Source organism: Cynoglossus semilaevis, chromosome 12, assembly GCF_000523025.1.
Source record: "Cynoglossus semilaevis isolate Cse_v1.0 chromosome 12, Cse_v1.0, whole genome shotgun sequence".
Taxonomy (NCBI): Eukaryota; Metazoa; Chordata; class Actinopteri; order Pleuronectiformes; family Cynoglossidae; genus Cynoglossus; species Cynoglossus semilaevis.
Window position 1 is genome coordinate 12,676,298 of NC_024318.1, and position 13,608 is coordinate 12,689,905.

A 13,608-nucleotide genomic window follows, 5' to 3' on the forward strand; every position below is an offset into this window, starting at 1 on the left:
TTCAACATTATCAAAACATCTTTAATATAGCAGTTCTGTGATAAACACCATCTTACATGAAGTGTTTCGGTAAGAAACAATTGGAACGTTACACACTAAACAGTACAATAAAGCAAAACAAGTATTTTTGATTGAATTGATCAGTGACACCCAAAGTCTGGGCCAGGCCCTCCTGAGGGACACAGCAATTACTTTTAACATAAAATTAAATTTAATATTTTTTTGTCCAACAGTGGAAAGATTGCACTGGTTTGTAATTTAATTTCTTTTTTCAGCCAAAACAGCAGTTTTGTTTTTAAAGAATTACAGCCTTTTAATAATGTTTTGAAGCAATACCTATGTATGTGTCAATGTGAGGTGCTCAATAAAAGTCCTTTCTACAAAATGTTCTCTGTTTTTTATGGAGCACAAATCTAGTTTGACTGATTTCTCTTCTCGCTTCCTTTAAAACAAAGTGTACACCAGTGGGCTGATTTTAGTGTCAGTTAATGTGCTGCAGGTGGTGCTATGGTTAATGGCAAACAAATATATGTACAGTGTTTTAAATGTATAGTTGTAAATACACAAATACAGACAATGCTTTGGGCAGGTGCAGCAGAGAGCCCTTCCAGGACACAGAATGCTGCGTCCGCATGCTTCAGTCACTGTATTGACATCTTGAACTACATCGACATGCATTAATGATTGATTGAGCCTCCGACAGCTGTCGCCCTAATGAGTTCATTGCATAAATGGTCTATTTAAATTCTATGGACCTGTGGAAAAAAGATTCTGTTTTGATGTTTGGAGTGTTGTTTTTTTTTTCTTGTCACACAGTGTCCGTCTCTCTTTCTCACTCACACTCTATGTCTTGGGTGAGGCGAAATCCCAGGCAGTGTCCTGGGCGCACTTCCACATGGCCCGCACCAGTCGGGTGAAGCCCATGTCCTTTGGTTTTTCTAGTCCACGCATCAGCCGCTGCTTCATGATGGCTATGAACTCCTTATTACTCAGCTCTCCGTTCCCTGGGGGCACACAGTGAGAAGATGAAAATAATACAAAAACGACACGAGTACCAGGAGGAGTCTACTTCAATTTACTTCAAGTTTCCATCTGTCGGCGGGAATGTTATTTGCTTTCTGTAAATCTCTGCATCGGCAGTGTTATGATGAAGCTGTCAGTTACTCACCATCGCAGTCAAACAGAGCGAACACCACATCACACACATGATCTGACAGCTCTACCTTGGCAACAGTGCGGGCCACCTGCTTCATGGTAACTGGGAGACACAGAAAAACACAGTCTTAGCTGACAGTCATTAGTATCTGTGGGGGTTTATGTATGAAAGGACAGTTTATTCCTGCAGGTATTTCAGCAGCAGAAAACACAGTTTCAAAACTGTGCAAAAACAGCATCAGATTCTTAGTTTTGAGCTAAAGACGACAGTGAGGAAAAGACCACCTTCAGTCTGCTTAAGAGAAGCTTTCAGTGCACAGCCAACAGAAGAAAGGATTGAGATAATTTACAGACTCATGCCTGGCAGCACTCTGTGAACCCACTGCGCTGTGTCCAATATTCCTCCACAACTCCAACCTTCTTTTTTTCTGTGTATAGATGTGCAGCTGAAATCCACCAGAAACAAGCACCTAAGGTGGATCTGCACTGTCTGGAGGCAGCAGCTGTTTCATCAGTGATTCAGAACTAATGCTTTTGCTGACAGATAACATTTGGGGATCAACTAATGGACTGAATAACAAGAGACGGAAGGAAACATTGGAAAATCAAACAAACGTTGTCTCGGTTGTATAGAGAAAAAAAAAAAGCTTTTCATTACTACTGTTGTGGCTCCGCATTATAATATGCTTATTGTGGATTGTACAAAAATAACACCATGAGAAAGGTAGTTATAGCTATATAACTATATGTTTGATAGAATAAGTGTGACATTTGCAGTTCAAGTAAGTTTCCCACTGAGCCTTTAAAACCAAAATGTTAACAATTCTGTCGGAACTGCAACATCCATATCACTATGTTCAACCTGATACTGTGTTGGACCTAAAGATGTTGAGCCAAAACTGTCTGTTCACAATTATTCTTATTCTTAAAGAGCACTTCCCAACATCCAGTTGTACCAGATATTAATTTTCTGATGGTTATATAGAGTTGGCATCCATGTCCTGACAAGATATGTAATGTCAGCACAGAGTTTAGTTTCTATTGTTAAGCTCAGCCACGAAAACTCTAATAGGAGGTACTACCTGTGCATCCTAATCAGATGCCTGAACCACCTCTTTATGAGTGGCTCTTTGTGATGCAGCCTCTCTAATAAAAGCTTGCTTGTTTTTTTTAAGGTCTCTCTTCTGAAAGATTATTGTGCTGCTTTTCTGACTCTATGCCATCATTCAAATTGCAAGTGAATGACAGATGATGTGCATTAACTGGTTAAACAAATAAATAAATAAATAAAATAACTATTCCACTGACTGAAAATCAATGACAACCTTGTCTGCTGGTTTTAATTAAACAAAAATCCATTTTGTGGGTGGATAGATTGATATTTTTCTACTAACCATTCTACTGGTACAATAGTACCAGTTTAATTTTGTTGGAGGAGAAACTAAATTAAACGACAGCTGCAACTGTCACTTAAAAAAAGGATTTGGCTAAAAATATGGTTTTAAGAACATGACAGAATTGCATTAATGTCACAAGATGATTTACCTTCATGGAAAAATAATTCCATAATGGTAGATCAGCAATTGAGGTAAAAGGGGTCTAAAGGTACAAAAGGGGGCACTTTGTGGCAGGACTGATGGAAGAAATGAGAGACAAATGGACGTATAAAGAAACCAATGACAATTGAGCTACTTCTGGGAGCAAGGCCAGGCAAAAGGAGATGTGGGAGTTGTCTGGAAACGACAGCTCTCTGAGTGAATGAGAGGTAGAGAGACATTCAGCAGAATAGAGGTGACACAGACGCGTACCTTTATCTATGGAGGCTCCAGCCATGTGGTAGAAACTCAGTGCTGTGTCCACATCATTCACGTTCTTAAGGAAAGTAAAGAAGTTTTCCACTTCCTCAAATGTGATTCCCTGCAGAGGAGGAAGACATGAAACATGAATCAGACCAAATGCAGAAAATCAGAAGGAAATTATTTACTGCAGTGTGACAAAAGAGTCAAGTTCAGTCTTGGTTCCTGTAGAAAATGTGTCATCTGTTATCATGACAATGATATTTCTGGAGTGTCTCAAATATGTGATGCCCTCCACATGGATGAACAGTGAGCTGGGATAAACAGGGTAACAAGCTGCCTTAGACACAGAGACACAGCCTGTGGCCACAACACTGATGGGCCTAGTTCCAAAAATGTGTCATTTATTCCCTGAAATTTCCCAGAAATTGTTTAACATTATAGGCTTTTTTAAGTCTATGAGAAAGGGTCAGTATGTGTGTGACTGTGTGAGAGAAAGATCTGGTGCAGTTTAATTCCCTGAAGAGACACAACTCTGGCAGCACTCAGCCTCATCTTTTTCCCATGTCTGGAAGGAACAACAGAATCCCTGTTGTCTGTTTTCTTTGCTAATCAGTGGATTTAGCCACCGCACTTGAGTTGAATTCTTGCTCAGTCTGACATCTGTGCTCAGTACACCAATAAACTGGAATGTAGTTATTCTAAACTTAACCAAAGGGGAACTCTGGAGTTTTGTTTCACTGGGCTTACAATATATAAAGGTCAGTCATTTGACTGATGGGGTTCATTACAGTGCAGCAGAACCAGCATGACCCTAAAGTGGGTGCTCGACATTTGGAATAGAAGTGACAATGCCTCCAACATCTTTTGTTCTTTTACACTTCCCATACTGTTTGATTATTTCCTGTTGGGCCAGAGTGCTGCACTAAAGGTAAAATGCCACTGCTTTTGACCTATAGCTCTGCTGTTGGAGGACAATGTGTACTGTCAGCAGGACTGAAGACAATTTAGTCAAACATAAACTACGCTTGTAACCACAACTCAAAGAGAACCTAGTGGTTCAGTTAGTTTGACCGGAATAAACTTTACAGAAAGTTAAATCGGATTTTGAGCATGTTAAAAATAGTTACGATTTTTTAGAGCTGGGCCTTGAACACAGCCCTGTTTGTTACAAACAGCGGTATTTCTCATTTCAGCAAAAATGGCTGTGTGATGGGGAGAAAAACATGATTCCTTAAACTTTAACAATGACAGAACCTAATACAAACAGTCAGTGTCAGGGCAGACACTGACAGTGGAATAGGTGCAAAACATTGTCCCTGTGCTCAGGAGTGGCTGCTCTGTGCTTCGACACTAAAGATAGTAACAACAAAGAAGAGTGAATGCTGGCCACATGTGTGACATCAGGCCCTGGATGTGCCGTCCTTTCCCAGGTGATGTATTACTGCTCATTCGTCACTTTCACACAGTCCCAATGTTCGAGCAGAACGTTCTGTCACCTCGGGCACAGAATGGCTTTCACATACTCTCACACGTAGACCAGTTGGTTGGAGTACACACACAGTACCACATCTAACTGCATATAAGTGCAAATCACTTCACAATCACCTGTGCATCCTTGAACATTTTCTTCAGGCCTTTCTGCATCTGCTTCAGTTTACGAGACTGGACGCCACTGTAGGCCAGCAACATTCCACCAAACTGTCTCTCAGAGATTCTGCCGTCCACTGGATCATTCCTATCAAACTGCAAAAAAAGTGCACTTAGAAAAAATAGATTATTAGGGGCAGTTGTGTTTATGGATAGATAGAAAACAGTAAGTACTATTGTCAGGCTTCAGGCTGGATCACGTGTAGAGCTGGTGATGTTTACACAAAATTTACATTTGATTTTATTTATAGTGCAGAAGTAGTAGGTCCCAGACGTACCAGGTCAATGCGGTTGATTTATATCTGATTCTATTTGACAGCCACAAGGCTCCATCTGTGCTTTTTGTTCAGTGCTTTTTGTGTTGACTCTTTCAAAATGTTAATTTAGGACACTCCAGATTCACGCAGCTCATGATTAAGGCAGAAAAAAGCCAGAAGTGAAGATTTCAGGGTTGACCTGACAATTCATGCACTGATGAAGGACTTTGTTTTGTAAGCAGGCATTTGCAGTTCTTATCACAATTAATGAGATGCATAATTTTCAATAAATATGTGATATATAAAAAACACTGCTGTACACCTGCTGTAAAATGTCTCCATACTGCTTTCAATTCTTCAGGGAAAATGTTTTTCTTTATAAGACCAGCAAAAACCTGGAATGAATACCATAGGCATGAAAAATACTTGAACCTGAACCAGTTGATTGGTAGTTAGAATAGTAATCAAATAGGTCACTAGTTAAGCTGCAGCATTAGCAGATGAACGGGGAATGAAGGGTCACCAGTGTTAGAAAGGGTCACCCTTATTTGTGGCATTGTGAAAGCTCGCTCGGAAACACGAGCTATCATTAACACTTGACAGATTGCACTTCCCTCCTGGCAGCTTCATCTTGAGTCCTGATCTCAGAGCTTTAGAAGATGCCTCCCATTAAGTTCATTTTATCAGTAGGAAGAGAGCCGCACTAATTAGAAGAATAACCACATGCTTGACAACAATGATCAGTCCCTGTCACTGCAGAGAGAAACAGGAAAGGCGTCTGGAGCAGTGGCAGAAGATGTCTTTTATATTTTACTGCCACAGCACGGCGTGAGGGAATGTGATTTGAGCTGGCAGACAACCCAAACCTTATTCCTGTCATCACAAGACTTCAGTTGATTTGTATAATGTTCCAACTGTCACTGTAATATCCTCGCTTCCTCCTCTGTTTTAGTTTGACTGACTTCTTATCCACTTTGGTAGTGAGGGATAAGCTTTACTTCCACTGGGCCACAATGCTGCCCAAGTTTATGTGGACATTTTAAGACCAGTTTTAAGATCAATGCAAAGACTTGCCTTTCAAATGAAACTACATGTGCACAGAAATAAAGCAAACCATTATCTTTGCATTTTTCTATACCTCTAGTTTGAGCACATCGTGCTGCAATTTCCTCTGAAATTCCAGAAAGCTGCTGATGGTGAGTTTTCCCTTCAAGTCTTCTCCAAAGAAGTAGGTGGTGAGAGCAGAGCTGCAGCCAGCTGTCTTCAAGGTGTTACCTGTGGTGGAGCGATCACGATGCCGCATGCCCATGCTGGTTTGAGAACGAATAATACTCTGGACCTAAGGATGGTGAGAGTACAACGTCACCCAGGACGAGAGAATACAGTGTACAGTGTGACTGCAGGTGATCAGTGGAACAAGCTTATTCTGGAGTCACAAAGTTAAATGAAAACTATATTATATTAGGATTTCCTTTCAAGACATGACTCTAGGGATTGGATGAATAAATGCTACCCTTACTATGCTTAATATTATTATAGTCATTATAATCCCTTTTATCATGATAATATCAGAATATCAGAATATCAGATTTGATTAGTTAACATGAGCCACTGCCGTCCAATCTGCTGCTATTATTAATCAGATTAGTACTGTGTCTGTGTGTAATTGGTTGAATTGCACCTGTTTGTTTTTTCCATTTAATCTTGATAATTGCTACAGTCTGTCTTTTTTTAACCCTTGAAAAATAGGAACATACTGATGGAGCATATGTATAATATCAAAACCTCGTTTCCATGGTTTTCTTTGATAACTGAAACTGGGATGCTCACCTGTTCAAACTCCTCCAGGTCCACCTCTCCATCACCGTTCAGATCAAACATCTTGAAAGCAATTTCAAAGTTTCTCTGGGGAGCTGCAAAACACAACTTCTTCAAATCACTCTGCTACTTAAAAAACACCAGCATCACATTGTATCAAACCCAAACAGCAGCTAAAGAGTTCAATATTAAGTCAGTCACCACACATTGGCTATGCAACATCCTCAGTCCTCATCTTGCCCTCAGTGGTGCAGTGTGAACTACTTGAGACACTTGTTTTGTTTAAGCCATTATATGCACAGTGAGTACTACACAATCAGCAGCAACGTCAGCAGATAGGGGAGCTGCTAACAGGAGGCCTGTCTTGTTTGTATTGGGAAAAAACAAAAATTTGCATCAATAATGGTTTCATTTGCATCTGCTGAAGCCTCTTTGTATTTTCTAAACTTTAGACTTTGCAGGTGACACACAGTCTGATAATAACAAATTATTGTTAACCCTAAATATCATGACAGTATGAACAGATTGTATCTAAGAATATTATAAACTGTGCAACATTTTACTGAGTACTCAGAAAAAGTAAATACAGAGAGTAGCATTAAGAGCATCTGGTGAGTAAAGTATGGTCACATTTGTGCTATTTTTAAGTGATGTTAAATGAAATGAGACCAAAAACATCAGGCTGCCCTGACAGTTTAAAAATGACACGTCCTTGAAATGTTCCCAGGAGACTTTTCTTCGCAGAGCATAAATATAATGAATGACCAAGCAACATGAAGAAAAATGAGAGAAATTTACTTGCATATATTGGGAAAGGAGTCAGGGGTTTCAAGTAGTCCTATACATTGCATTGATATTTTCAAGGTCATTGAGCATTGTCTGTAGCAGTAGGTCAGACATGGAAATATTTTCCTTCTCATTCTTATTATTTACGAACACGTCCTTGCTTTTAAAACTACTGAGGGAGAGAGTTCGATCACACTTGTGCTGGTCGTACCCGTTAGTGTTGCTTAGCACAAGCTAAGCACCATTAACAGGTATGTTGCTTAGCACTGGTATGTTGCTTAGCACAAGTTAAGCAACATTAACTGTTACTACCAGCACAAGGTTCTTCCTGTTCTGTCTGCAAATACTACGATGTGCATTGTATCCAGAATACTGTACCCAAATCCTACTGAATAAAAAAAGCCATAATCCTACAGACATAAACTGTCAGAGTAACTGAAGAAGAAAGCTGCAGTTAGCGATAATCAAGAGATAAAAGCTTTTGCTTTTATCACTCAAAAGTTTACTGATATGTGAAGGGACGTTTTATAGTGACTGAATTTAGTGGACTTAAATACCAATCTCTATTGTTTAGTAACTAAAAAAAGGAAGGAAGAAGAGTGACAACTGATTCATGATCCATGCGGAAGAATTTGCATTAAACATAAAGCGACCTTACATTTTTTTTATTTTATAGGAAAGTCTCAACAATACTTACTGGACAGCACAGTGGTCAGAAAGATATAGTCAGAGAAGGAGATTAGGCCACATTCTCCGAGCGAGAAAAATATGCTGTCCTCATCGGCAAACTTCTCTCTCTCCTGGGCGATTTTCTGCTCATCCAGGCCGGGACAAACATAAAAGAGGAAAGAAAAATCAAAGAAGAAAAGTGAGTAAGACTTTCACATGACTCAGCAAAAGCTTCACAGCTCTTGCAGCTGCCCCAGGTGTGTCTGTGTGTGTGCACGTATGTGTTCTCTTTTACAAATAAGCACATACGCACAAACAGACAGACACACCGCACACAGGGATGAATATGTATAGAAGTTCACTACAACATTCATGCAAGTGCTGCATACACATGAAGCCATTACAGGCAGGTGAGTGTGGTAGTGACAGTCTGGGGTCAGTATAAAGTGCAACAACACATTAGTCACAGAGGCTGTACTCACAGTGTGAAACTGACATAAAGAGAGGAGAAAACATCACAAAAGAGCCTGTGGTACCAACACACACAGACACAGACACACACACACACACACACACACTATTGATTAACAATGTCTGTAACACAACCCAAATGTATTATTAGTGATTAACAAAGTGATTAAAAGTCATTCACCGCATCAAACACACAAAAATAACACAATAAGGATTTTTTTTCTAGTTAGCATGTGTATATATATTTACAGCATTGCATGAGAACTACGACTAATCACATGCACACTACACACCCAGTGTTAAAAGACTCAAGAGGACAGGTGTCCTGACAAATACTAAATTCCACCAGAGAGAGTGGACAGATGGACAGAGCATGCCTAAAGAAGGAGAGACGGGGCCTCGCTGAGCCCATGTGGAGTTACCTCCGTCTGCAAGGAGTCCAATTCAGAGGAGGAAGGAGGAGAGAAAACTGTTAGAGAACAGAGCAGCCTTTGCTGTTATCAGCAAGGCATTGGACAACAGAGACACATGTGCTGTGATATCTTCACAAACAACAGAAACACACTCCTATACACACAGAAACATCTTATTCAAAAGCAGATCATTAGAGGAATCTAACTCAAATTAGGAATGCAATTTAATTAGCCTTCTCTGCATTCTGTGATTACAATTTACACGGATGAAGAAGCATGCCTGAGAAAAATAGAGAGATGAAAGCAAGGGAAGTGATTAGGACCAGAATACAGTGATAGGCTCTACTAACAAGGCTGTAATAAGAGTCAGAACAAATCCATTCAGTGTCTTCTCTCTCTCCATCTTTGCCTCATACTGTAGTCAATGGAGGCTGATAATAAAAGATCGAAATAAAAGACTAATTGAAACTAATAGAAATGGGCTTTTCCTCACTCGAAAAGCCAATTGCAGTGGTCCAGCAGTTATTTCCCTGTAAACCATCTTCTGTAAAACATAGGATGCGTGTTTATCTAATTATCATTATTCTGAATGTGGCCCCCATGGTGTCCAGTCTGAGCCGCTACTCAAAGTTATGGTGTCCTTTATGCAGATGTTGCATGGACTACAGTAGACCAAATTGAATGGTATACAAGGAACATTTTTGGAGTTGTATGTGACTTTTCAGCCTTTTTTTCTTGATTTTTTTTTTTTGTTGTTGTTGTTTTTTTTTTTTTTACCAATGTTAGATTTAGGTTTGTAATTAAAACCAACAAATTCCAACTATCATATTCTTTAAAGTCACGAATGTTCTCTGAAAATGTGGAACCTTGTAATTGAGTTTTCACTGTCAGATTTGTTATGAAAAGTATTTCCAAGATAAGAAGTGAAGGGAATTGAAGAGAACAAAAACAATGTTTTCGGAGCAGTTAGCTGCATGACAAAAAATAAAAAATAAAATATTTGCAGTCAGTCTTGAAGCCCTAGGTGTGTTTCTGTGCTGTGATAAATATTAGAAATTGGCAACTACAGCATGAGTCTGTCTGTTGTAGAAGAAGGAAACAAAACCAGAAGGTGAGGACAGAGTTCGGAAGAGGTTGGTGTTGGTCTCCTGAGTGTGAAACGCTGGCACACTGTGGAGAAAATCTCTGTGGAAACCAGGTGAGACGACCTAATGTCAAAGCACAAAGTAAAAAGAAAACCTCGCACAACACGGGGGTGTGTATTTCGGCAGGTGAATGTGTATTTGCTGTTATACACCCACGCACATAAGAGACATAAACACACTGGGGCTCATTATAATGATTACAACAGAGGCACAGAGTGCACGAGGCATAATAACTCCCTATTTTTTTTTTACTAGCCTGAATCAAGGACAAAAGCGTCCCCCACAGAAAAGCCAGGACGACATTAAAAATAAGACAAATATATAAAGAAGTGAACTCAGACTATAGCTGAACTATATATCTGACTGCCAGACTGTTCAAGGAGAAAATAACAAATATACCCACAGCTTTTTGTTTACTTAGATACAGCCTTTTTGTTTTGGAAATAAAAACACAATTCTCTCTCTGAGGAACTCTCACCCCAACTGTCCCACTGTGCTGACAATATCCTGAAACTCTTTCTATTTTTCACATTGGTGATATTAGAGAACAGACAGAGTTGCTTTTGGGGGTCTTTTTTAATCCTTCTATATTGTTGTTAAAAAAAACAAACAAAAAAAAAAAAACAAAACATAAAGAGACCCAACATGGCATTTTCTTCGATTTCTCTCCATAATATGTTTCTTTTAGTCCTTTGTGCATACAAAGTAAACTGTTTACCTACAGCTGGGGACAAACTATGATTAATAAATAAAGAATTAAAGCCTAAACGCCCTTAGGAGAAAGATGCATTTGTTAAAAATGTTATAAATAAACCTACTTTACATTTTGATCAGTATCTAGCTTAGTAATCCTCCTCAGTTGAAATATGTGTAATTAGCAGGGTCCTTAATCAGCTTAATCTGTATAATTGAAGGGCTGTATCCTTTTCTGTCAATGGTGGTCAATGATAACCTTTCAGCACCTGATGTGCATGAGCAGATTTCTTTTAGAACTTTTGTCTCTACCCTGATAATTTCACCCAATGTGGCTTCTTAAGCCAATGACCTTACGGCCAAGTCCGTGGACTCACTGAACCACGTGACTAGACTGTGAGCCGAGGCGGAGGGGGTCTGAGGATGGACGGATTTGGGTTTGGTCAGGACAGATTGCCTAATAGCTAGTCCAGGCCAAATTTAAACTCACTCAAGCTTTACGAGGTCAACAAGTGACACTAATGTGAGTCAAGCACAGCCAGGGTCATGCATGCAGGGGTTCTAAATTTGTTTTTGCTCACTTATCACACATTCTGACTTAAAAGTGCATTTGAATTATTCAAAGCTGTAGAAACTATGCACTATTTAGATAATTTTGCTATTACTAACAGATCTTCAATTAGTTGGCTTCAACAATGTACGTCTGAGTACAGAAAAATCTCATGTGGAATCTTTATGTGTTCTAACTGCTTCTACTACTATGATTTTCTTATGCTCCACATGCACTCTGTGGCATCTGAGACCTGGCTTATGGAGTGATGACAGCTAAGACTTGGACCCAGAGTTGCAGCGCTCTGTTATTGATTGGACTGCAACTATCCAACACTGCAGCTGCAGACACCCTGATAACAGTAGATAGAAAGACTGGGGAGCTGGGTGATCGGAGACTAGATTTGAGCTTCACGGGGGCTCAGGTTTTATCACTAATACCCCACTACAAGAAAAAAGACTTCTTTAGGACATTGATATTGACAGGTACAACTATGCTTAACAAAACAGGTAAATGCAGAATTAAACATTTTAGATTTCGCATAAGCTCTGATTTTGTCTGGTTAATGTGTGAGTGTTTCAGAATTATGCACAGCCATGTTTAACCTGTCTGTCTAAAAACTGTATGTAATAATGTAATAATAACTGAATTATGATTGGAAATAATATGGCAAAAACTCTGTAGTCTGGCACAGAGTTCAAAGTGAGTCAACTGCATTAAAAATGTATCAGTATCTTTGTGTACTCTGTACTGCTTAACATGCAGTGGCTTGGGGACTACTGTCATTAGGCAGGGACAATGAAAGACATGAGTGAAACAATAAAAGGGAAAGACTTTAAAAGCATCTACCTCAGGGTTAAACCAACCTGGACCTGACTCTCCATTTTAAACTAACAAAAAAAGGTTGACAAAAAAAAATGCATCAAAATTCAATTTGGATTTTTTTTTCTTATTTTTTATCTTGTGAACAACCTTTAAGTAAAAACTTTGACAATCTTACTAAACATCACACTGTGTTAAGAACTTAAGTAAAGATTCTTGCAAATTACAAAGGTCAAGACTAAAGCTGCAGCTCAATTCTGGTTTCTTGCATGGTTCCTCTGCTCCCTGCTTCCAAAGGCAGGCGTGCTAACCGCTACACTATGAAAGCACCAAATGGCAGCGAGAAGAGTCTACAGCCTGAAATGACCTTCAGTGTAAAAAAAGACACAACTTCACATGCTCTTCTCATAGAAGTAAATATGGATGCTACACATACCAATGTGTGTGTATATCATATATTGGTCAATTTGATTGCTTTCCGATCAAATCAGAGCTTCTGCTGCCCCAATGGTTAGACCTGTTGCAGATGACTTACCAGCTTTTGTCTCCCTCATGTACACACATTATACTGGCTTGGGTCGGATTTGACATAAATTAGCTTCATGCCATTCACACTGTCAGAAAAAGAAAAATCAGATTTTGGCCACTTTCTCTTCTTGCATATGACAATAATACTAAAAAAAACAGATCTTTGATTGAAAAATAGGTGTGAGGGCTAATACGAGCTTTTATGGCATTGTGTTGGCTTTGTTCCCAAGGGTAAGTGTAGAGCAGTTGTTCTATTAATAACTTAACAATATCTGGAAGCACATTCAGAATAATGAGCCATGGTGTGGAAAGCAGCATAAACATGCTTCTGACACTGAGGAATGGCAGTTGCCCTATTTAAAGAGAGAGGAAGAAGCCAAATTAGCTGACAAAAGTTTCAGAGAACCCAACCTCTCCTGGATTAGAACAGGGAGAAGAAGAAAGAGACAGAAAGGGAGAGACACAGAGAGAGAGAGACACAGGAGAGAGCGAGAGAGAGAGACACGAGAGAGAGAGAAAGAGAGAAAGAGAGAGACAGGAGAGAGCGAGAGAGAGAGACACAAGAGAGAGAGAGAGAGAGAAGAAGAAGAGAGAGAGAGAGAGAAGCATTCTAATGCGTAGGTGTGCTGTGTACAGTGTTTCTAGACAGCGTATTAGACAGGAAGAGGGGAAAAGAGTCATGTGAGAATTCAGGACAACTTGAGAAGACACCGAGAAACATCAATGTCAAAATCCAAACGTCACACCCTGGGAGCTTACTGTGAAATAAAAAAAAACAGTGAACATGACAACAGTTGGTGTAACAAGAGCCTGGTTTGCACTGAAGCAGCGCACACTGAGTGACAGCTGTCCTGG

The 13,608-nt window shown here is 39.6% G+C and overlaps 1 protein-coding gene across 4 annotated transcripts in view; it reads right to left on the minus strand.

The window, feature by feature from the left end:
* micu1 (mitochondrial calcium uptake 1) overlaps positions 1–13,608 on the minus strand; it is a 28,204-nt gene continuing 14,596 nt past the window's right edge. For 2 of the 4 annotated variants that reach the window (XM_008322284.3, XM_008322281.3), the window contains 8 exons: positions 9,025–9,030; positions 8,160–8,274; positions 6,689–6,771; positions 5,997–6,197; positions 4,560–4,697; positions 2,964–3,072; positions 1,169–1,258; positions 1–1,004 (listed from right to left, as the gene is read on the minus strand). In XM_008322284.3, coding sequence (XP_008320506.1) covers positions 844–1,004; positions 1,169–1,258; positions 2,964–3,072; positions 4,560–4,697; positions 5,997–6,197; positions 6,689–6,771; positions 8,160–8,274; positions 9,025–9,030 — 903 coding nt within the window. In that variant the 3' untranslated portion in view covers positions 1–843. The remainder of the gene's footprint in view (positions 1,005–1,168; positions 1,259–2,963; positions 3,073–4,559; positions 4,698–5,996; positions 6,198–6,688; positions 6,772–8,159; positions 8,275–9,024; positions 9,031–13,608) is intronic. The other 2 variants (XM_008322285.3, XM_008322283.3) reach the window with 1 other exon arrangement.